Source organism: Colobus angolensis, unplaced genomic scaffold, assembly GCF_000951035.1.
Source record: "Colobus angolensis palliatus isolate OR3802 unplaced genomic scaffold, Cang.pa_1.0 Scaffold3, whole genome shotgun sequence".
NCBI lineage: Eukaryota > Metazoa > Chordata > Mammalia > Primates > Cercopithecidae > Colobus > Colobus angolensis.
The window spans coordinates 21,708,336-21,732,080 of record NW_012116265.1 but is presented as its reverse complement, the minus strand read 5'-3'; the positions used below and the strand labels follow the sequence as shown (position 1 = coordinate 21,732,080).

General features: G+C 42.4%; 1 protein-coding gene across 11 annotated transcripts in view; it reads left to right on the top strand.

Annotated features, from left to right (window-relative positions):
• Positions 1-23,745, top strand: part of RGS6 (regulator of G-protein signaling 6) — a 656,379-nt gene that overhangs the window by 571,682 nt on the left and 60,952 nt on the right. For 7 of the 11 annotated variants that reach the window (XR_001002633.1, XM_011949627.1, XM_011949623.1 and 4 more), the window contains exon 13: positions 12,837-12,947. The exons of the other annotated variants lie outside the window; for them this stretch is intronic. Coding sequence is in view for 6 of the 7 variants with exons in the window: in XM_011949627.1 (XP_011805017.1) it covers positions 12,837-12,947 (111 nt within the window). In the remaining variant the exon portion in view is untranslated. The remainder of the gene's footprint in view (positions 1-12,836; positions 12,948-23,745) is intronic. 11 annotated transcript variants of the gene reach the window in all.

The following is a 23,745-nucleotide window of genomic DNA, read 5'->3' as shown; positions in this document are numbered from 1 at the left end:
GCTGCTGTTGGCTGGGCTCTCTCACATGTTTGGCTTCTGCTGGTTTAGGATGGCCTCAGCTGGGACAGTTGAGCGCTCCTTAACATGGTCTCTCACCCTCCAGCAGGCTAGTTTGACCTTTTCCACATGGGGATAGTGGGATTCCAAGAGGGAGAACAGAAGCATGCAAAACTCTTGCAGATTAGAACTGGCATTCTGTCACCTCTGTTGCCTTTTATTGGCTAAAACAAGTCACTAAGCTGGACTAGATTCAAGGGTTGAAGAAATAGACTCCTTTTTTGAAACTGAACTACCACACCAGGAAATCAAATAACCAAATTGATTAGCTTTGATCCTAAAGCAAGTGTGAAAAGTCTTTTTTGTGAGGTATGTTGTTCCCAATAACAATGAACCTTGAGGCATGGTGTTTATTTCATCATGTTCAGAGGCCCTTATGCTCACTTATCTCATTTGTGTTCTCTGGACAATTGAAGCTGCCAGATAAATGAGGTCTTACTCTTCTTTGCAAGCATCCCCAAGGGAGTCCCTTTTTTAAATTCACCTAAGCCTTATAGCACTTGACAAACCAACTTTGAGAAGCAACAGTCCATGCATTTTAGTCCCAAACTATCTCGAGTCTCCATGTTTGGCTGCGATTCCCCAGAGACTTCTCCCCACCCATAGCAAGCTACACCACAATCACTGCAGCTATCCCAATGCACTGCTGCACATGGAGGGATCAAAATGTTTCATTCCATACCTGCATCTGTATTTGGCTCATCCTCACCCTATTACTGGGAGCCATTTGTGTGTCACAGCTGACTGCTGAATTGATTTTTTTTAGCATCATCTTGCTTGCCCGTATCTGAGATTGCTGCTGCTCCCTGAAATTGGATGCTGGTTCTTCCTCCACCTCCTGACCCTCAGTGATCATGAAATGTAATTAATGAAATGAGATAAGACAGCAAGGGACTGGATACCATAAGGGTCTATTAAAAACCTGCTAGGGTGATAGAGGTTTGTGAACTTAATGTCTAATGATAGTTTCAGGGGAGGAAAAACGAGGGTCACAGAAGTCATTACAACTTTGCTTTTATGGGATTTCAGAAACCATGGGGTCTTTGCTCCTCCTCTCTCCTAGCCTGTTCTAGGTGACAGAAAAAAAGACCAGAGGTATCATTACAGCCAGGGTGACCATATCCAGACCAAGATCTGGAATCTGTAGCATGTAGGAAAGAATGGGCCTCCATACCTGGCCTGGTGTAAGCTCTTCTTGCTGCAGGGCCAAATCACCTTCCTGCTCCTTCACTCATCGCAAGTTTCTCTATTGAGTGTGTTTTCTCTGGGTCACCTGCAATTAAGGATTTCTTTTTTAATATTCTCTCTACTTCCCACCTTCTCCAAGTGAAAAAAAAGCTAGATTAATTAATTAATTGCTAGGAATCAACTTCTTTCCTCTCCACAGTGCTGCTCTGCTTCTCATTTTCCTTTCTAATCAGATCCTTCCTGTCCTGGTTCCCTGTTGTACATCACAGTTCAGAAACTGCATGTAGCAAAGCGAGGCATGCCAGCATGCACTCCTCTTCGCCCCCTTTCACATTCCGTTTTCAGGTCTTCTCATGTGGAGGCTCTGATTTCATAATGAATGCTTTAGTACATTTGTATTATATTTCTAAAGTAGGACTAATGGTCATATCCCATAATGCTTTAGATTCCAGACCTCGTTTTTGTTGTTTTTTGTTTGTTTGTTTGTTTTCCTGAAGAATAGTTTCCCATAGCTGCAGGCCATACTTCACTGTCCCTTTTTCCTGGAGCCTAGCCATTTCAATATCTCTTCATCTTCTCCCCACCTGCTCCATATATGTTTCCTTAGCTCTAGGGATTCCTCCTAGGCATTGCTTAACTCAGGATGGACAGCATTTCTTCTTCCTCCAACTCATCATAGTTTTGTAGTTTGGTTTTTTTTTTTGTTTGTTTGTTTTTTTTTTGGTCACATCTATACAGTTTGTAACAAAATTGTAAGTCGTTTTTTGTTAAGAGAGAAAGGAAAAAATCTAAAACTTTTATTTTTTTCATATTTTCTCAAGTGGTTGGACTGTATGCTTACTAAATTCTCTTTCATTATTTCCTTCCCCTCCAAGTTTATCAAAGGTAGACCCTAATTAGCAATCTAAATTGGGAAGGTTCTGCATTAATAACTGTCCTCCTACCAGGATTGGTTACTATTATTAGAAGCTGTGACTTTGCTGTTAGCTCAGCTCTAACAGCTCTCTGAGATCCAGAGAGCTGTTTGCTATTTAATGGCATAGTAGGCACTGAATAATGTCTACTAAATGACTGACCACAGAGTGTACCCCTGGTAGCCATCTGGTAGTTTTTGCCACTTACTAAAGGGTCATGGGGCAGGAGTATGTGAACAAATCAGCCAGTTCCACATTTCCACCCAAGACCCAGTTCAAAGCCCACGACGATGGTGGGTAGCACATTTGCTAAAGGTTCACAGATCAGCATCTTCTAGTGATGTGAGAATTTGTCATTTGAAAATAACAAAAGCATATACCAATCAGGAGTCAGCGATAAAAGGACAAGAATGCTAAAATTGCTCAATGAGAAATATTATTCCTAATGGACTTCTGAATTTCCTATATTTATTTTCTTTCTTCCATCTCATCCCAATTCTGCTTTTCTGCCACTCACACCCAGCAGCTGGAGGACCACTGCTGCTGTGTACGGTTATATGCTGGACATGCTACAAAGCTCTTTACATACCTCTATTTTCTTCTCTCTTTTTGCTTTTCCTGTCCTCCCTCTAGTCTCTCTGTGGCCACTGGTATTGACTTTGGACTGAAATGGTACTGTGTGTTGGCCATTGCTGCCTCCTTCATTGCTTGCCTGGCCTTCTCATTGTCTTGTGTGTCCCAAGCAGACTCTGTTCATCTTGTCATCTGTACACTACCAGGAAGCACACGTTCTGAAAGAGACAACCTCTCCAGCTCATTCTACAAAGGGCTGCCTTCATGAACTTGCCTTCACACTCCCATCACCTTCATTCCCTTTTCAACTGTATTGGTTTGATTCCAAGCAATAAAACCCCAGCTTGAACCTGGTTCTGCAAAATAGGAGCATAAGTTGGCTCCCAGAATACAAGGAGGGGCTGTGGAATTGAACCCTGGGAAAGGCAGCAATGCCACTGAGCTCAGGAAGAGCTGGAGCCAGGGCCTTCAGTGCCTGCCTCTAAGACCCGTTTTTCCTCTCTGGTCCTGCCCACTTTCCACACTGGCCTTATTCTCTTTCATGACAGACATGTGTTAGGAAACATGACACTACCAGCCCTTGAACTTTGTGACTATACAACTTTGATATGGTTTGACTGTGTCCCCACTCAGATCTCATCTTGAATTGTAGTTCCCATAATCCCCACATGTGGTAGGAGGGACCCAGCGGGAGGTAATTGAATCATGGGGGTGTTTTCCCCCATGCTATGCTCGTTATAGTAAGTTCTCATGAGACCTGATGGCTTTATAAGGGGCTTTCCCCTTCATTCAGTTCTCATTCTCCTTCCTGTCACCATATGAAGAAGGACATGTTTGCTTCCCCTTCCCCCATGATTGTAAGTTTCCTAGGCCTCCCCAGCCAGGCTGAACCTTGAGTCAATTAAACCTCTTTCCTTTATAAATTACCCAGTCTTGGGTATTTCTTCACAGCAGCGGGAGAACGAGCTAATACAAGCTTCTACTCCTGAAGCTGGGGAAAGAAGATATGAACCTCACTTGCGTCAGGTATCTGTTCCTGGACAAATCAGCCATAGCCAGGAGCAGGGCTTATAAATAAATACATGGCAGCTCCTGAAGTAGCCTTGTGTACGTGTCAGAGTACAATTCTCAGGAGACAAGCAGAACTGAGCAGAAACCCAGAGAGGCCCTCTATGCCTGCTCACCCATTTTGGAGGACTCACCATGCAGAATCCCTATCTGCTTCACTCAGATTCCCAAGAGACCCAGCATAAGGGTTAACACAACCAAGTACATTCACTGTATTCCTAGGCAGCACTTCTTTCTCTATTTGGATCTCCTTTCATGCCTAAGAAATGGCACTGGACAGCCTAGGCACAAACCCAAAACCCTTTTAACTCTATGCATTAAGCTTAGATGTTATCCTATGTGGCCCACCTTCATTTCTTTCCTGTGTCCCACCTTAGAAGCTCTAGCCACCAGGCATAAGGCATCTCCAGCCTAGATTAAAGAGACAGGAGAGCAAGGAAAAGGCAAGGAGTCCTTGCTTTCATTTCTTGTGCTGTTTCTGCACAGTCCGATGATGTTGAGAAACATAAGGGAAGAGGAGACCACCTTCCCTCTCTGCCCAGCTTGGGGTGTTCTTTCACCTCCTCTCAGTCTTTGGCTACCCCAGCTGTGAAGTTAACCCTCTCTGCAACTCTCTCTGGGAAGGATCACCCTCCCCTGCCCACAAAAAGCTGGGAGAGCAGTTGAGGCAGCAGACTGCTAAATGTCCAAGTCAACTGTGGGAACCTCCAAGATGCACTTTGCTGTCTCCTGTCTTTTCCATGCAATGATGATGGCAAATAGGACAAATGAAGGTGCATAAATTCACGAGTACTGGGTTTATTTGCAAGGATTGTGATAGCGGCAGTAAAATAAAACATGGTAGTGCCATTATGCACCTTTTATCTACTGCCACACTCTCCTCCAGGTGACTTTATTTTCTATATAAGTAAATGTAGAAAGAAATAATACATTTATTTTTTTCACATAAATTGCTCTCAAACTACAACTGTGGTAGGCAGAATAATGATCTCTCAAAGATGTCCATGTTCTAATCCCCAGAACCTGTGAATAGGTTATGTTACATGACAAGGAGAATTCAGGTTGCAGGTGGACTTAAGGTTGCTAATCAGTTGACCTTAAAATACAGAGATTATCCTGGATTGCCCAGATGGGCCCAGCATAATCACAGGTGCTCTGAAATGTGGCAGAGAGAGGCAGAAGAGTCGGTGTCAGAGTGATGCAGCATGAGAAAACCATAGCTGGCTTTGCAGATGGAAGAGGGGGCCATGAGCCAAGGAATGCGGAGAGCCTCTAGAAGCTGGAAAAAGGCAAGCAAATGAATTCTTCCCTAGAGCCTCCAGAAGGAACATCACCCTGCTGACACCTTGATATTAGCTCCGTGAGACCCATTTCAGATTTCTGACTCTTAGAATTATAAGACAATACATTTCTATTGTTTTCAGCTACTAAATATGAGATGATCTATTCTAGCAGCCCTTAGAAACAAATATAAAACCCCAATCTCTCCCTTTCTCTTAGAATCTGAAGACTAAATTGTTCATCCTCTTTGTCTTTAATATACCAGCATCTCCAAGCACCCTGCTGACTAGGGTCCTCTTATAGCCCCAGTACGTGTATATCTAATTCTGATTATTCAATACTTCCTTTTTCTATCAATAAAATACAACATTCAAAATACATATGCCCATATAATTTTACTGTTTCTTTTACAAAGCCTCTGACTTTATTTATGTAACTTAACAAACTAGATTTCCCTCTTATTTTTTTTTTTTTTGAGACGAAGCCTCGCTCTGTCGCCCAGGCTGGAGTGCAGTGGCGCTATCTCGGCTCACTGTAAGCTCCGCCTCCTGGGTTCACACCCTTCTCCTGCCTCAGCCTCCCGAGCATTTGGGACTACAGATACCCACCACCATGCCTGACTAATTTTTTATATTTTCATTAGAGACAGGGTTTCACCGTGTTAGCTAGAATGGTCTCGATCTCCTGACCTCGTGATCCACCCACCTCGGCCTCCCAAAGTGCTGGGATTACAGGCATGAGCCACCCCGCCCGGCCTAGATTTCCCTCTTCTAATACTTTCCCCTTCCGACCAATACCACTCATCACTGACACTGGCCAACAGATGAGTTGCTCATAATGACTTTGGCTTTGTTGCCTGGCTCAGATCGTCAGGACTTTTTGTGTTCCTTCTCCACGTGTTCCGCTACAGCATGTCCTGATGCCGCTTGCCTAGACCGTTTTTGGAGAAGGCGCGACATGGCACAAGCTCACAGGAACAATTTCGTTCTTGCTTAATGCCTGTTACAAAGTCATATCTTGTGCTCTTATGTTGGGTGGTCACAAAAATTTCACCCTGGACTCTCAACCACATTCTCCTAAACCAACATCACCATTAGCTCTCACCACCTCTCCTCCACCCACTTCTCTAATGATATTCCAGGATTTTTCTTAAAGAGATCTAGCTATGAGCCTGTATTTTATTACAGCTTAAATAATCACATTATTTCCAATTTCCTTAGTTGCTCTCTGGACTTTTAAGATTCTACTGCCTTAGGCTGGTCAGCGGACAGCTGCCTTCATTGCGATGCATACAGTAACAGGCAGCCGAAGGCTGCAGGCTCCTCTAGGGACCAGTTGCTGGCTGAATTCTCACCGCGGCCCCTCCTGAGCCTTCCTTGTTGGCCCCTCACTCCAGCACTCACTCAGGGCTCCATATGGGGACTTGTCCACAGGACCTGACCTGGCTGGTTGGACCCCTCCTTCCCAGATTGGAGATGTGACCACATAGAGGATCTACTAGAACACATTTGGGAGGGGTCTGATAAAAACCCCAGCCTGTCTCATTGAAATCTAAGGAAGTGAGAGGGAGGAAGGGAGGAAATTTCATTTTTCAATCCCTGTGTTCTACTTCAGGGAAATCTATTTCCATTCTTAAAAAAATTCCCCAATAACATAATTAACTAATTAAAAGAGGCCCTACCTTTTGCCTTGGGCTGCCAAGTGGATGTCTTTTATTTGAGATTCAAAGGTAACTAAGGTGGAGATTATTGGAATGGCCAGGGTAGATGTCCTGAGAGGACAAAGGGGGCCCCCAGGCTGTATGCTCATCTCAGATTTTGAGAATGCCATGGATGCTCAAATGCCTCATAATCGGGAGAACCCCCCAATATGTCATCATGACTCATCCTCTGGGGAACCTCAGCACAACTCATCACCCCCTGAACAGGATTTCAGTTTCCTGCTACTGGCTTGTCTTTGTGCTGATCTGAGCAAAGGAGACAGATGGCCCAGTGTCCTCTCTATATCCCTACATCCAGCTTGCTGTCTCACAATCCTGTAGTGGGTTGAATAGTGGAGCCCCAAAAGATAGGTCCTAGGCCTTACCCATGAAACCTGTGAATGTGACCTCCTTTGGGAAAAGAGTCTTTGCAGATGTAATTCAGTTAAGGATATCTAGATAAATCATCATGAATTATCCAGAAAGACTCCAAATCCAATGACAAGTGCCCTTATATGATAAAAAAGAGAGCAGACGATACAGGCACAGAAGAAGGGCATGTGAAGACAAAGACAGAGATGAAAGTGATGCAGCCACAAGCCAAGGTGCGCCTGGAGCCACCAGAAACAAAGGAAAAGAAAGGAGAGGCGAGGCAGGGCAAGGTGAGATTCTCCCCTAGAGCCTTCGGAGGGAGCACGGCCCTGCCAACACCTTGATTTCAGACTTCTGGCCTCCAAAACTGAGTATAAACTTCTGTTGTTTTAACCATTTGTGGTCATTTGTTACAGCAGCCCTAGAAAACTAACATATTCCTCGACATGCAATGTCATTACTTTTATAAAGAATTCAGTCAGCCCAAGTAGCTAACAAGTGGCTCCCAAGTGCAGAACCAACTTGTAGCCTGATCCTTCCTGCCACAGTGCTTTCTTAGAGCACCCTTGCCCACGTTCATTCTGCCTGAGATGTCATAAAGCTCTTGATATGGTTTGTTTGTGTCCCTACCCAGATCTCATCTTGAATTCCCACGTGTTGTGGGAGGGACCCAGTGAGAGGTAATTGAATCATGGGGGTGGGACTTCCTGTGCTGTTCCCATGATAGTGAATAAGTCTCATGAGATCTGATGACTTTAAAAATGGGAGTTTCCCTGCACAAGCTCTCTTCCTTTGCCTGCTGCCATCCATGTAAGACATGACTTGCTCCTCCTTGCCTCCCAGCATGATTGTGAGGCCTCCCCAGCCACATGGAACTGTATGTCCATTAAACCTCTTTCTCTTGTAAATTGCCCAGTCTCAAGTATGTCTTTATCACCAGCATGAAAACAAACTAATACAGCTCTTACTGGTGAAGGCTGGCCCCGGGGAAGATGCATACTTGCAGGAGATTTATAGGACAGAGGATGTGCCTCTAGTCTGCCACATAGTTTTGCTTGTCTATTTTATATTTGTGGAGGATTGTCAAGATTCTTTAGAGATGCTTTCCCATTTTCTATCACAATGGTCCTGAGTGCTCAACAAGGCTGTTATATAACATGATGAACTTGACAAAGATCAGTTAAATGACTCAACCAAGAACTCAAACCAAGGCTTTTCAACTGGGACCACTGCTTCTTCTACCCCGCTGGGCCATGGTAAACACCAGAGACAGCGAGGAGGCTCTGAGGTTTCAGAAAATTTACATCCATCTTCAAAACCAAAATTACCAGGGACTCCTTCATTTCGATTTGATGAATAAAACATCTTGTGTCCTGAACCCTTTGGAAAATTGAGGAATGAGATGTGGTTCTTCTCAAACTTGAATGTGCATATGAATCACCTGGGGGATCCTATTAAAATGCAGATGCTGAATCAGGAGGCCTGGGCTGGGATATGAGATCCTGCATTGCTAACAGGCTCCCAGGTGATGCCAGTGCTGCTGATGGTTCATGGATCACACTTCCAGTAGCATGAGATGGAGCATCTGACTAATTTCTCTGCATGGTCAGCATTAAGCTAATTGGCCATTATTGCCCTTTGCAATTCAGTAGTAGGAATTGTGGCTCTGACTTTGCTGTTGTGGGAGAAGTTGCTGACACACAAGCTGGCAATGCTTAAGGAAACGTTTTATTGTGGATCAATAACCATAAAAATATTCAAGCCTTTTGGTTAAATAATTCTGCTTATGGATGTGAATTCTAAAGAAATAACCCAGAAGATGAAAAAAAAAAAATCTGTGTGAACAATGGTGCTCTACCACAGTACTATGTATATTAAAAAAGAAAAAGTCTGTGTCTAATATAAAGGAAATGATTAAGTAAATTGTAATAAAGTCACTCAATGCAACCAAGACAATATTGTAGGCATATGTTCATCTTCTTCCTTTCCTCAAATACAACATGTCACTAAAGAAACAAAAATGGCATGAACTCACAAGGTTAACAAACTATTTATTAATAATTTCAACACATTTGTCCAGGATACAAAGTCTTTGTAATTGGGGAACATAACCACAGGCCCCCATGTCTCTATTTGTAATGTTTTATTTTTTTAACTGGTCAGTGAGTACAAGGGTGATTTCTTACAATTTTTATACCTTTCTGCATGCCTGAAATATTTCAAAATTTAATAAAAAAGAAAATGCACAGGGACAGAGTGAAGAACATTCTAAATTACATGTTGGGGGCAGAAGTAATGTGACAAAGTGAGCCAGTTTTCGCAACAAAGCCTGGCCTTGGCTCTTGAAGGCACCAGGGACCACAGAAGGCAGGAACGAGGCATGGGGCTAACGGCAGAGGAATGGTCAAGTCTGTCCCAGGAGACCTTGTACCCCTAGATCTCCTGCCCCACTAGGAAACAATCCTTCCCACCTACCACGACTGAAGGATACGGGCAGTTTTTTCTTGAGAGAAATTGAGCCACATACACTCAGAACTCAGACACATCAGATATCATAAGAGGCCAGCTGAAAACAAGAGAATTAATGGAAGCTCTACACACTGAACTGTGGGGCCTGTAGGGATGGAAATTGTGATACCTTTCCTCATCTGTAATAAAGATTATGGCCAACACTGCTATAACAATAGAGGTTAACAAGAGAAAAGCATAAATGCAGTTATTTCATCAGTTTTGTGTGACACCGAAGCCTTCAGAAATGAAGACTCAAAGACACAGGGAAAACTGTCTGTGTTTGTACTTAGGTTCCATGAAGAATGGGCAACCTTATAGAAATGTGATTGGACAAAAGGGTGTGATCTACTGGTAACAGACTGAGGGGAGGAAACCCAGCAAGGCCTGTCTGTTCAGATTCTTTTTAGTCTCTCTGAGTAGCATTCCTGCCTCCCGGGTAGGACCTCTCTGGAATGAGGGTTTTCAAAGGAGAAGGGAGAGAGTGACCTTTCTAGGTTTTGTGGCTTGCTTTGCGGGAGAGACATTCTAGTTTCTATGACCTACCTTGGGAAAAATAATTCTTGTTTCTATGACTTACGTCAGGAGAGAAAAAGGGATGGAAGGCAGGGGCAGGAGAGAAGGTGAAAGCCTTGGCTTCTGAGGCCCTTCCAATCTCCTTTAGTTCAAAGTACTCAGCATGCCAACATGCTATACTTTGGAGTATCATGTTCTGAGCCCCAACAGACACTCAGCCCCACCCCAACCCTGCTCTCAGGCCTCCAGGAGCCAGACATATATACCCATAGGCAAGAGACTGACAAACTACAACCCGTGGGCCAAACCATACTTCATTCTGTTTTTGCAAATCAAGTTTTATTAGAACACAGTCACACGCATTCATTTGCAAGTTGCCTATGGCTGCTTTTATACCATAGCAGTAGAGCTGAGTAGTGGCAACAGACACCATCTGGCCCACAAAGCCTAAAATATTTACTATCTAGGCCGTACAGAAAAAACTTGCCAATGCCCGCTCTAGAGAAAAATAGATGCCCCAGAGGAAAGACTCCAGATCCCTCATTTGGAGCTCCCGTGAAAATACTGGTAAACTTCCCTATGACAATAAAGCCCATCAGTGACAAGCCCCATCCACATGCCCACCGAGCTGCCAAGCAGGTTTCAGTACCTCACTCTTAAGCGCAAATGGATGTGCAAAGATTTTCCAGACATTCAAGCCTCAGCGTGAAAGAGTATAATCAAAATAAACAGACAGAAAAAATGAACTTGGAAGAACCAAAATAATTCAACAAGTAGAAGAAACTTACAGTGAAAGTATGGAGTTCATATTATCAGAGAAATGAGAAGATATTTCATCCGTAAAACAAGAACTAGACACTGTGATAACCAAAAGTGAACCCTGAAAGTAATGGTTCAAAATTTTTTTAAAAATCAATAGGAAGTTGAAAGAGAGTTTAACAAAAAGACAAGGAAATGAAAAATGGGAGGTAAGATAGATTAACAATTCAGGATGTCCAATATTGAACTGGAAAAAAATATAGGACAAGCAAACAAGGGAAACAAAGGGTATAAAATTAGTGATGAACACTATAAAATTCCTGATAAATATTTTCTTACCTATTGCACACTGTACCCAGCATAGTAAATAACAATAACCAGCAAGGGCCATCATGAAATTTCAGAACACTCTAACAATAAAGAGATGATTCTAAGTTGACAGAAAGAAAAGAAACCGAACCAAATAATGAGAATCAAAATGGATCCAGGCTTCTCAATAGTAACACTGCATGCCAGGAAAAAAAAAAAAACATGAAGTGATGCCTTCAAAATTCTAAAGGAAAGAGATTTTTCACCTAGTGTTCTATGTCTAGCACTATCAATCAAGTATGGAGATAAGAGCATTTTTATACTTGCAAGGATTTTCATGCATCCGAAACTACTAAGGATATGCTTCAACACAATCAGGGAGTAAAAACAAGAGATAGACATGGAATCCAGGAAACATGGGATTTTTAACACAGAAGCACAGGAAGTCCTAAAATGATCATTTTCCATCAAGTCTATGAGCAAATGATCCAGTTTCGAGCAAGAAGACTAAAGACTTCAGGAGAAAGGATCTCTGGGAAACAAGAGGACAGAACTGCTCAATTATTTGATGTGTTTAAGATGTAAAAAGAGGATTGCTAGATATTTTATAGGTTTGTTAAAACACTTGCTTGGAAAAAGTAGTATGATATTTAGCTGAATAGCAAACAATTTTTATCTAGTTTAATAACGTTACACTGACCACTGATTTAACAAAAATTGTCATACAAGTCTATTTGGAGGATCATGTAAGAAAAGATGGGAGTTGAGGACTGGTGAATAGAAAGATAAATTCTTGTCTAACATAAAAACAGGAATAGATATAAAAGCATATAATTTAGAAATATATAGGTAACTTTTAGAAAAAACAGAAGGTGGAAAGTAGATGCCTCTCTGAGAAGGGATGGGAGGAAAAAGTAATTGCTTTTGCTTTTTTAGTATATATAATAATTTGGTACTATTTTATTATTCTAACTATTCACATACATTTTGATAAAAATAAAAGTCTAAAATAAATTATGTCAATCTATAAGATCAACGTATCTATTAGATCGTAATTATAACTAGAAAAACTAAGTTGCTTTTTTTGGAAAAAAATGCTTATGTTAACTCCTTGTGGTCTGCTGGTGTTTAAAAGTCTTTACCATCAGAAAGTCCTTCCACTGGGAATGCTGAGCTGGCAGTCTGGTGGACCTGTAGTGTCTTGTGTGTGTTCCAGATGCCTTGAGAATCAGTCTTTGTGGGAGGGTAGAATACAAACAGGTTTGACCAGTGTATTAATATCAGTAAGGCTAGCATAACCAAGGAGAGATGCACCAAGGTTCAGGTAAAGAGTCAAGTGGGGAAAAGATATATAAAATGCATGTGTATATCATGACTGCAACAACAGAAAAATGGTATGTTCATAATGAGAAGGAAATAAGGACAAATGGAAACAGTCTGATGTGTCAGAAGTGGGAGCAGAAATACATTTTTTCTTTTAATTTAGAATTATGTGTAGACTGCTATAATGTTTGAATAAAATAGAATAAAGGTTTTTTTTTTTTTTTTTTAAGGAAATCAGTGACATTCTTTGCTCTGTCTCCCTCCTGCAGCTTAATTGCCTACACAGAACAATATATGGAATATGACCCTTTGATAACACCAGCTGAGCCATCCAACCCTTGGATCAGCGACGACGTCGCTTTGTGGGACATAGAGATGAGGTAAAAAATGTTTTAAGGTTTGGGAGTGGGATGAATGTAGACAAAAATGCATGAGATCATGAGATTACCTTATATTCTATCTTAATTTGACGGGTTTTTTTTTCACTGGAACAGAAACCCCTCAAATAGCCTCCCGGCTGAGTTCTACTTACAGTTTCTACCTCCCTACAACTTTGATTTGTGCATGGATCCCTTGTGGCTTCCCTCTGACTCTTTGGATATCATGATAACTGGGACATCCCCCACCATTCCCTAATTCTGATAGCTGGAAGAAAAGAATCTGTTGTTCCAAAGTTTTTTCCTGTTAGATAGCAACCACAATGATAATAGCTGGCACGTATTCTGCACTGGCCACATCCTGCAGTAAGTGTCTCTCACTGAATCCCCTCAACAGGTACACATTACTGTTCTCACCATTGAGCAGGTATGGAAACTGAGGCACAGAGGACTTGCCCAAGGTCATAGTACTAGTAGGGCAGAGTTAGAACTAGAACTCAGGCAGCAGACTCCAGAACCATGATTTCGTCACTCTTTTCTTCTGGAGTAACTGCCAGCAGTGATTCCAGCCAGTTTCTCCTTCCCTGTGAGGGAAGCCAGTGTGTGTACTTAAGAGAGGAGGAACCAAAGCCCAGAGGGACTTGGACCACTTTCAGAATTACAGAAGGAAACACACAGACAAAGCTAGTGTGGTGTGCTTTAGCACCCCCTGTACCTCAGCTGGATGAATTTTTATTTCCGTTTTCACATCTCTATCACTCTCACATTGTCTTTCACTTTTGCTCCTTTTCTGGCTTCTTTTCTTGAAATGGAAAAAATCTTATAAAAAGTAATAAAAGTCACAGATGCTCATTCTAAAACGTTCCAATTATCCAGATGTGCATAAAGAAGAAGATGCTCTCTTCCTCCAACCTGATTTCACCTTCCAAAAAGAACCTTTGTTTATAGTCTAATGCTGTGGTTCCCAGAGTGGATCAGAGCACCCTGGGCGCTGTGGGGAACTCACAGAGTTACCACAGGATAGTCCAAATTTTTTTAGGGAAACAGTGATAGTTGACATATGCCAGATACTGCACTAACTACTAGCTTAAGATGGTTCAGTTTCAACATTAGAGCACATTACATCTCTTATGAGGATATGCATCTTTGCAAAATCTGGTTTTTCGGAGCAGTCACTGTGATAAAAAGCAAGAACTGCATGAAAATTAACATGGAATAGGAAATAGGGATGGTAAGGTTCAATCTAATTCCAAAATTTAAGAAAATGTATAGTGCCCAATAGGTGCATATTGTAGTTATTTAAGAATGAAAAAAAATTTTTTCAATCTATGTATCTTTCAAACAGCTACTAAGTGTTAGGATACAAATACATATTAAGTTGATTGGTCCTAGCCATAATAAATGACACTGTTAAGTATTTCTTTTGGCCCAGGGACACTGTGAAAAATTTACTGAGACACTAAGGGTACCATGAGCTCAGCAAGTTTGGCAACATCTGATTTAGTGTCTATTACTTTTGATTTGTATGCATATATAACATTCTATCCTTTTGTATAATTGAGTTCAATATATATACCCAAATATATACATATATATATAGTCCAATAATTTTTAAATTAACAATATGTTGTGGCAGTGTTTCCATGTAAACACATATAGATCCACCTTACTCTTTTTTTTTTTTTTTTTTTTTTTTTTTTTTGAGACAGAGTCTCTCTCTGTCACCCAGACTGGAGTGCAGTGGAGCAATCTCAGCTCACTGCAAGCTCCACCTCCCGGGTTCACGCCATTCTCCTGCCTCAGCCTGCTGAGTAGCTGGGACTACTGGTGCCTGCCACCATGCCCAGCTAATTTTTTGTATTTTTAGTAGAGATGGGGTTTCACCGTGTTAGCCAGCATGGTCTCAATCTCCTGATCTCATGATCCGCCCGCCTCGACCTCCCAAAGTGCTGGGATTACAGGCGTGAGCCACCGCGCCCGGCCCACCTTACTCTTTGTAATAGCTACATGCTATCCTCTGGCACGGGTGAAGTAAACTTTATTTTACCAATCCCTGGATCATAAATATTTAGCTTATGTCCTCCTTTTTTGCCACCATAAACAATGATTCCAGGAACATCTTTCTACACAAGTTCAATTATTTCCTTAGTATAAATTTTCCAGGTGTAGAATTCCTAGAAATGGTATTTATATTTTAATTTTAGTTCATATGTCCAGATTCCTCTTGAGCAAAACTGTAACACATCTTTGTCGTTCCCTTAGCTTAGAAGTGCTCATTTCCGCACATTCTTACTATCCCAAGCATCATCAATCTTTTTATCTTTGCAAATCCAAAAGGTTAAAATAATTCTCATTTTACTCTTTTCTTTGTTAATATACTTGAGAATCTTTTCACATGGTTATTAGACAGATTCCAGCAATATGTTTTGCTTTGGATATTGGGATATAAAACAGTCACATTTACTTGAATCATATATTTTGTCTTTTTCCTGATATATTTCTGAATCTCATTCTTTGTTCTTCTTTTTCTCTTCCCTGACTTTTACTTTATTAATCAAATTTTATATTAACTTTGTAAAAACCCTAGTTTCTATTCTAGTTGTATTTACTTTTAAATGTTTTAATTAAAAACATCATCGATTTAAACAAACAAGAGCGAAGTATATAAAATAGTGAAGTTACCTTTGCCTCCTTTAAATACCGTTCTTCCCAGAGGTATGTTAACTTGATATATTTTAAACCAACATTTTTGAACTTGTATTTCTATGAACATTTAAAAAACAACTGGTATATAATATGTATCTTCTTTCTAATATTTCTGATGAGCCCTAAGTAGTTCCTTCTGTTCTAAGTCAAGAACTTAACTCTTTCTTTCACTCAGGGTTTTTTTTTCTCTTTTTAAAAAATCATTGCTGCTTTTTTTTCCATTCTATGCTCACTTTTCAGGAAATCCTTTTTTTAAGAATTCTGGGCCTCTGGGATGGAGTTGCTACATCTCTTGTATTTTCTCTGTTATAATTTCCATCTTTAGTCTTTTTATTCTATATTCAAAGGATGCAATTTCCTGAATTGCTCTTCAGAATCACTGCTTTGATTTTTCAGTGGTGTCCATTCTGTGGTTTTATATTTTAACGAGTTTTTCTTTTCCCACTGAGTGCTGGGAGGGTGGTTGATAATCACACTTTTCATTTCCAAGACTTCTTAATACTTCCTGGACTGTTGTTTTCCTAGTAGCCTGCTCTGTTCTATTGGTGTTTATCATCTTAATCCCCCTGGAGATGTGATATAGATTTTTTTCACAGTTTATATTTTTTCCATATTTTCATATCTCCTCTCTATTTCTGCCACTTAGTTTTATTCAGGGTTGTTTATTAGAGAATCATCAGTTCTGGTCATTGTTTCATTCCTCTGGTCACTGCTCAGAGCAGATCATTCTTTTCGTATGCCCAGCTATTTGGAAGACTGCTCATTTTTATAAATGAAGGTATTAACTTTCAATCCTGCCATATGTTAGAACCACATGGAAGTTTCTAAAAAATACTAATGCCTGGTCCTCACACACAGCCAATTAATTCAGAATTTCTGGCAACTGGGCATTTTTTTTTAATCTCCCCACACTCGGGGAGATTTAAAAAGTCGAATGTGTGGCCGTGGCCTAGGACTCCATCAGTAGCTGGTGAGGGTGCCCTCAGTGATGGTGTGGGCCAACAGTTCGAAGCCATGCTGTGAGTCGGAATCACCTGAGCTCCTCTTTAAAACTACGCACATACTGGGGTGGCTCTGGGCATCTGCATCTTAAGCAAGCACCCAAGGCATTCTGAGGCACACCACAGTTTAAGAAGTCCTGGTTTGGTTCATGGAGTTGCCCTGGCAGGCTTTCCCCTGAGCAGTTCACACAGGAGCAGGGCTGCACCTGAACATATGAGTGGATGGGCATAGGTCAGTTGCCAAGGTTCCCCTCTGCGTCCTGGGTATGTGGCCCAAGAACGGATTAAAAGATGAAAAACCCTCTCTTCCAGTGAGACAGGCGGCAATGGGAATCTTGGGGAGGTAGACCCCCATCCTCCCTAGTGTGACATCCCTGCAGCCGAGTGTTCTACTCTGTGAGTCAAGCCCTGACGGAGTTTCTGATGTCTTTCTGTTTCCTCGCCACGGTACTCCCCAACAAGTCTACTCTTCTCCGTCCTCTGCTGGGCCTTAGGGGAATCCACTTGGAGCTGTGAAAGCCAGTGAGAGGTGGGAAGAAAGCTAGTGTGTCTTTAAAGTCTCCCTGGTTCCCAGGCTGTTTTTTCCTCTGTGTGTGTGCTTGGCTGGCAGGAGCACAATCCTCTGACCTTACTGTCCATATGAGAAGCTGGCCGGGAAACATCTCCCTTAACTTAGTAAACCCTTTCTGCCATGTGGAGCCTGTTCCATGCTACTGAGTTGCTTCCATATGCCCCTTGTCTGATGCCCACCCCCTGCCTCCACTTCCAATTCTGCTGCTCAGAGCTTGAGGTTTTCCAAGGATTCTGTTGGGGACACTCAGCTATTTTCTTCTCTGATGCCTCCAGTGGAATCGTAGGCTGCTGTCAATCTGTTATGCCACAAGTTCAGTCTATCTGCTTTGTGCCTTTCTGAAATTTCTCAAAGCTCTCATCTGCTGATAGGAAATTTCTTTGCCTCTATATACTATGTTTAGTTTTTTTTGTTTTGGGTTTTTTTATTTACTTAACTGAGTGCTGGGCTCTTGCCTGTTCCCTCCTCCTTAGCCACTTGTCCTCCATATCCTCACATGGCTGGCTTCACTTCTCATTCAAGTCTCACTCAGCATTGGTGTCCCTTCCTGAGAAGGGCTTTCTGTGACCACCAATATAGAGTGGCCACCTCGTCCCTCCAGCTGTTCTATGTCACATCCTCCTCCTGGTTCCCTTTCCAAATAGAACTTAGAATGATTTCAGTGCCTAGGCCTATCTGGCACACAGTGGGCACTGTGTGGGCTGGAGGGAGGATGGAGGAATAAGTCATTCTTTATTTGATTGTTTCATTGGTATTTGGGAAAGGAGGAGAGGCAAGCGTGTGAACCGAATTCACAAAGATAAAATGAACTTCCTTTTTTGTTCTTGAAAGTCAGCAAAGAAGTATGTAATCATTTAGGAAAACAGGGTCGCCTGGCCTGTTGGTTTATTCCAACCTATTCAGCACTTTTTCCCCAAGGAGCTGCTACCTGCCCCCTACTACTCATGCCCTCGTTCTACTCCTATTGTTCTAGCTTCGACTCCGAACTTCATGCCTAACCTAGGACAGCTACAGTGTTCTGTCCACTTACAGGTAGAATCAAGTGTTCAGATACAAGTGAAAACGAAACCCTGTTTCTTCTCCCAACAGACTACTCCTACCCACTTAGTTGCTGGCAGTGATGTTAGGAAAAAACGGAGTGTGGAATCAGTGCCAACATCACACTTCAGCCAAGGGATGGTTTCTGTCCACAAAACAAAGGCTGAAGATGACCAATAAAATAATTGAGTCACTTTCTCTCAGTTTCAGTTTAATTCAATATATATGTATAGAAGCCAACTATGTGCTGTGTTCTGAACAAGAAGGGCTCTCAAGATATAAATGTAGAAAGGTAAATAAAACATGCTATCTTACCATCTGGCACTAGAACTCCTCCTTGCTTGGCAAAGGACATTAAGCCACTTGGGGCAGAAGTAAGGCCCTAAGGGCAGAGGGGTTGGCAGAGACTCAAACAACAAAGGGAGAGGGTTGTGCTGTCCTGCTGAGAAAATGAGACAAATGTATTCTCTGTTCCTGAGAGGGGAGAGCTAAGGGGAGGGGAAAGCCAGGGGAGGGAGAAAAGCCAGAGGCCAACAAAAACTAGGTCTCTGTGCAAGGCCAAGGAAATGGCTAGCATTGAGGTGACCAGGGACTTTTCAAAAGCAGGAATGCCTAGTATGTGATTTTTTAAATAGTAGACTGCCAGGAGGTGCAATATGTACCCCCTTTTCAAGACCCTCAAATTCCAGTAAGGCCCCCACCCTCCCGAACACTTCATGAGAGGAGGGGTTTGCTGAGTGTGGGTGAAGGTTTGTGGGAAAGGAGAGACAGTGAGAATGAAGGGATCCCTTAGGAATTCATGTCAATCTCAGGTGGACTTTGGACTTTACTGGGCTGGGTGAAGCGGTCCAGGCGGGCTCGTTATGATTTCCAGGGCCCAGGATATCACAGACAATGTCTAAATTCTGCAAGGGGGAGAATATACTGTGTCTGCTGTGGGAAGGTTACAGACAGCCAAATGGAGGATGGCCATAGCAGTTGAACAGAATCATGGACAAAATGACATAGGATATACCATAAATAGCAGAAAACTATGCTTTAATTATTTTTCCTTCTCAGACAAGCTATTTGATCTGGAAGTCCAAGGATAAGAAAGTTATATTCAGAGGGGAAAAAAATGGCAACTATTTTAAAGGATGGTCAAACTACACCTCAAGTTCATGCAATATAGTGAGCTGTGATCGCACCACTCCACTCCCGCCTGGGTGACAGAACAAGATCCCTAAAGAAAAAGAGTAAATTATGAGAAGTAAAGTTTAATTAAAGAAAATAGTGATTGCCAGGGCTTCTCATTGAGGAGAAGTCAGCCAAAAGTTGCCAGATGGCATAGTTCTTTATGTCATCTGAAAACCACCAGGAGAGTGTCCCAGGGATGCATATGGAAAGTGTTTCTGGTGGTGCCACTAACCAGATGCTGGGGTCTAATGAAACCTGGTATTGTCAGCAGAATGTGGTTTGTGATTTGCTCTCTCCACGTGACTTTAGTTTAGCTCTCCCTCTCTGCTGGGTATCAGGCACATGAGCAAAGAGCGACAAGGAACGTGGCTTGTCCAGCTTGGCTGTAGGCATTCACTCCCAGCCAACCTGACCTGCTGAGAGGCAGAGATCATCCCTGAGCTGCCCAGGCACAGCAAGTTTGACAGAACTATTAATCCAGGATATTAGTCAAGTTCCTTTCCTATGGTGGTGGATCTCCAAATATGGCCGGCCCCATTGGTGCCTTCCCTCTTTACATCGAGTAGGACACCAAGACCGAGGCCAGATGAAAAGAGAGGGAACACCTTTTTCCCTCTCTGAAACCGTTTGAGAACCAGTAATCCAGAACCCCTGTGGTGGCTTCCACCTTGGTATTTTGAAATATTTGCTCTTGAGACATTCCTTCTTGGAATCCATCTGCCATGCTTGGAGAAGCCCAAACCACTGGAGAGGCCATGTGCAGACAGTCTGGTCAACAGCCTCAGCTGAGCTCCTGGTCAGCAACTAGCATCAGCTGTTAGGTGATGAGCCCTCCTGGATGCACAGCACAGTCAAACCTCCAAATGACCCCACCTCCAGCTATAACCATGTGAGCCCCAAGTGAGAACCACCCAGTGGAGCCTAGTCAACCCACAGGAGAGTGAGAGAGACTAATAAATTGCTTTTTTAAGCCCCTGGATTTTAGGATGGTTTGTTATACAGCATAAATGACTGGGCCAGGCGCAGTGGCTTACACCTGTAATCCCAGCACTTTGGGAGGCTGAGGAGAGCAGATCACGAGGTCAGGAGTTTGAGACCAGCCTGGCCAACACGGTGAAACCCTGTCTCTACTAAAAATACAAAAATTGGCTGGGCATGGTGGCGGGCAGCTGTAATCCCAGCTACTCGGGAGGCTGAGGCAGGAGAATAGTTTGAACCTGGGAGGCGGAAGTTGCAGTGAGCTGAGATCGTGCCATTGCACACTAGCCTGGACGACAGGGTGAGACTCCATCTCAAAAAAAGAAAACGGAAAAGAAAAAGAAATAACTGGACCACTCTTCATTGGAGTATTCAGGACCCTCAGGTTGTTCTTGAGGTATTAAATAAAATTATGGTTGTTTCTTTAGTAACCTTGGCTCTGAGATGGGGATGTTGGATTATTTTCTTTTTAAGGAACTGCCTTATTATTTCATAATTTTTCTAATAACTTGTCTTAGTCTGTTCAGGCTGCTAAAGCAAAAATGTCATATACTATGTGGCTTAAAAGCAATAGAATTTTTTTTTCCGCAGTACTGGAGGCTGGGAAGTTCAAGGTCGAGATGCCACAGATTGGGTGTCTGGTGAGGGCCTCCTTCCTGGTTCATACATGGCTGGGTCCTCACATGGCAGAAAGGCAAGAGAGCTCTGGGGTGTCCTTTTATAGGGACACTAATTCCATTCCACATGACCTAATTACCTCCCAAAGGCTTCACCTCCCAGAACCATCACATTGGGGGTCAGGGTTTCAACATGTAAATGTGAAGGGGAACACAGACATTCAGTCCACAACATTCTACCTCAAGATCCCCAGAATTTTTGTCCTCTTGCATGCAAAATACTTTCATTCCATCTCAATAGTCCTCAAAGTCTTAACTTGTTCTAGCATCAATTCTAAAGTCCAAAGTCTTATCTACATATCATCTAAATCAGATATGAATGAGATTAAAGATACCATTCATCCTGAGCAAATTCCTCTCCAGCTGTGAACCTGTGAAACCAAACAAGTTATGTGCTTCCAAACTGCAATGGTGGGACAGGTATAGGATAGACATTTTCATTCAAATAAAAAAAAAAAGAGAGAGAAATAGGAAAGAAGAAAGGGATAATGGGTTCCAAGTAAGTCCAAAATGTAACAGGGCAAAAAACATTAAACCTTAAAGCTCTAGAATAATCCTCTTTGGTTCGATGATCTGTCTTTTAGACTCACTGGGGCAGCAACCCTACCTCCATAGCTCTCTTGGGCTGGAGTCATACACCCGTGGCTTTCCTGGGCTGATGCTCTGTCTTCCAGGCCCATTTGGGTGGCAGCATCATCCCTACAGCTTGGTGGGATGGCCCCACAGAAGCTTTCTCCTGGGGTCCCTGTGGCTTTTCCAGGCTGGGGTTCCTTGCCTGCAGCTCTTCTGGGCAGCCCAGTCCACCATGGCTCTGCTGGGTACAGCCCATATTGCTGTCTGTGGGGACCCCATCCCAAGGCACTGGGCAGGAGCATCCTGGCCTACCTAAATTGAAGAGATGAATTGATCCTTTAAAACTGTTCTGCTCTCCCACCACATGCCCCTTGCACTCTGGGCCTATGGTGCAAGTGGCAGCCCTGATGAACTCTGAATTGCTTTTGAGTAATTCTTCCATTGTCTTGAAGAATAGTTCCTGGATTCTGTTGAGATGACTCATCCATACTAATATCCTTATCAAACAGTCACTGGGCCACACTATTAGTGGTCTCATTTTTTGCAATATGGATAGACAAAGAATTTTCTAAATCTTCAGGTTCTGGTTTCTTTGTGTGCTTAACAATTCTGTCTTTAAGTCACGTTTTACTATAAGTAGTCAGGAAGAGCCAACCTGCACCTTCAACACATTGCTCAGAAATTGCCTCAGCTAAATATTTAATTTCATTGCTTACAATTTTTACCTTTCACAAAATACTAGAACCAAACAAAATTCAGCCAAATTCTTTGCCACTTTATAACAAGGATCAACTTTTCTCTAGTTTCCAGTGATATATGTCTCATTTATGTCTAAAACTCATCAGAATGGCCTTTACCATCTATATTTCTACCAATATTCTGTTCAGGATTATTTAGGTATTATCTAGGAAGACTGAGGCTTTCTTTACAGCTCTCCTCTTTTCTTTCTGAGCCCTCACCAGAATATCCTTTAAAGGCCTAGTTACAGCAGTTTAGGCTCCCTTTCCCTCCCCTCCTCTCTCCTTTCCTTTCTTTTCCTTCCTTCCCTTTCCTTTCAAGATGGAGTCTCACTCTGTCATCCAAGCTGGAGTGCAGTGGCATGATCTCGGCTCACTGCAACCTCTGCCTCCCAGGTTCAAGTAATTATCCTGCCTCAGCCTCCTGAGTAGCTGGGATTACAGGTGCCCGCCACCACGCCCAGCTAATTTTTGTACTTTTAGTAAAGATGGTGTTTTGCCATGTTGGCCAGGCTGGTCTTAAACTCCTGAGCTTGTGATCCGCCCGCCCCGGCCTCACAAAGTGCTGGGATTACCGATGTGAGCCACCACACCCAGCCAATTTAGGCTTTTTCTAACATATATCTCAAAACCTTCCAGCTTCTATTCATTACCCTGTAAGCCACGTTCACATTTTTGGTTGTTCATTACAGCAGCATCCCACTCGCAGTACGAATTTCTGTCTTAATCTGTTAGGGCTGCAATTACAAAAATACTACAGACTGTGTGGCTTATAAACAACAGAAGTTTATTTCTCACAGTTCTGGAGCTAGAAAATCCAAGATCAGGGTGCTGGCAAATTCAGATCTGGTAAGGATCTGCTTTCTAGTTCATACATGGCTGTCTTCCTGCTGTGTCTTCACATGACAGAAGGGAAAGAGAGCTCTCTCTGGTTCTCTTATAGAGTACTAATCCCACTCATGACCAAATCGCCTCCCAAATATCCTGCCTCCTAATACCATCACATTGTGGATCAAGATTTCAACATATTAATTTGGAGAGGGACACAAACATTTAGTCCTTAACATAATTCTTAAGTGTTTTGAAGATAGCGCATATCTTCCCCAAATCTTTGTTTAGATGTTGAAAGAGGCAAATGCAGTAGAAGGCAAGGTAACAGAGTAGAAACAAAGAATAGGCTTTGAAGACAGGCAGTCCTGGGATCCACTTCCAGACTGCCACCTACCAGCTGTGTGGCCTTGGACAATCTGACCTCTTTTGAACTCTGGATGTTTAAATACTATTGTCAGCCTCCCTGGCTTATATTAAGATTTAAAGGGGGCACTGTAAGGAAAGCTCCTTACA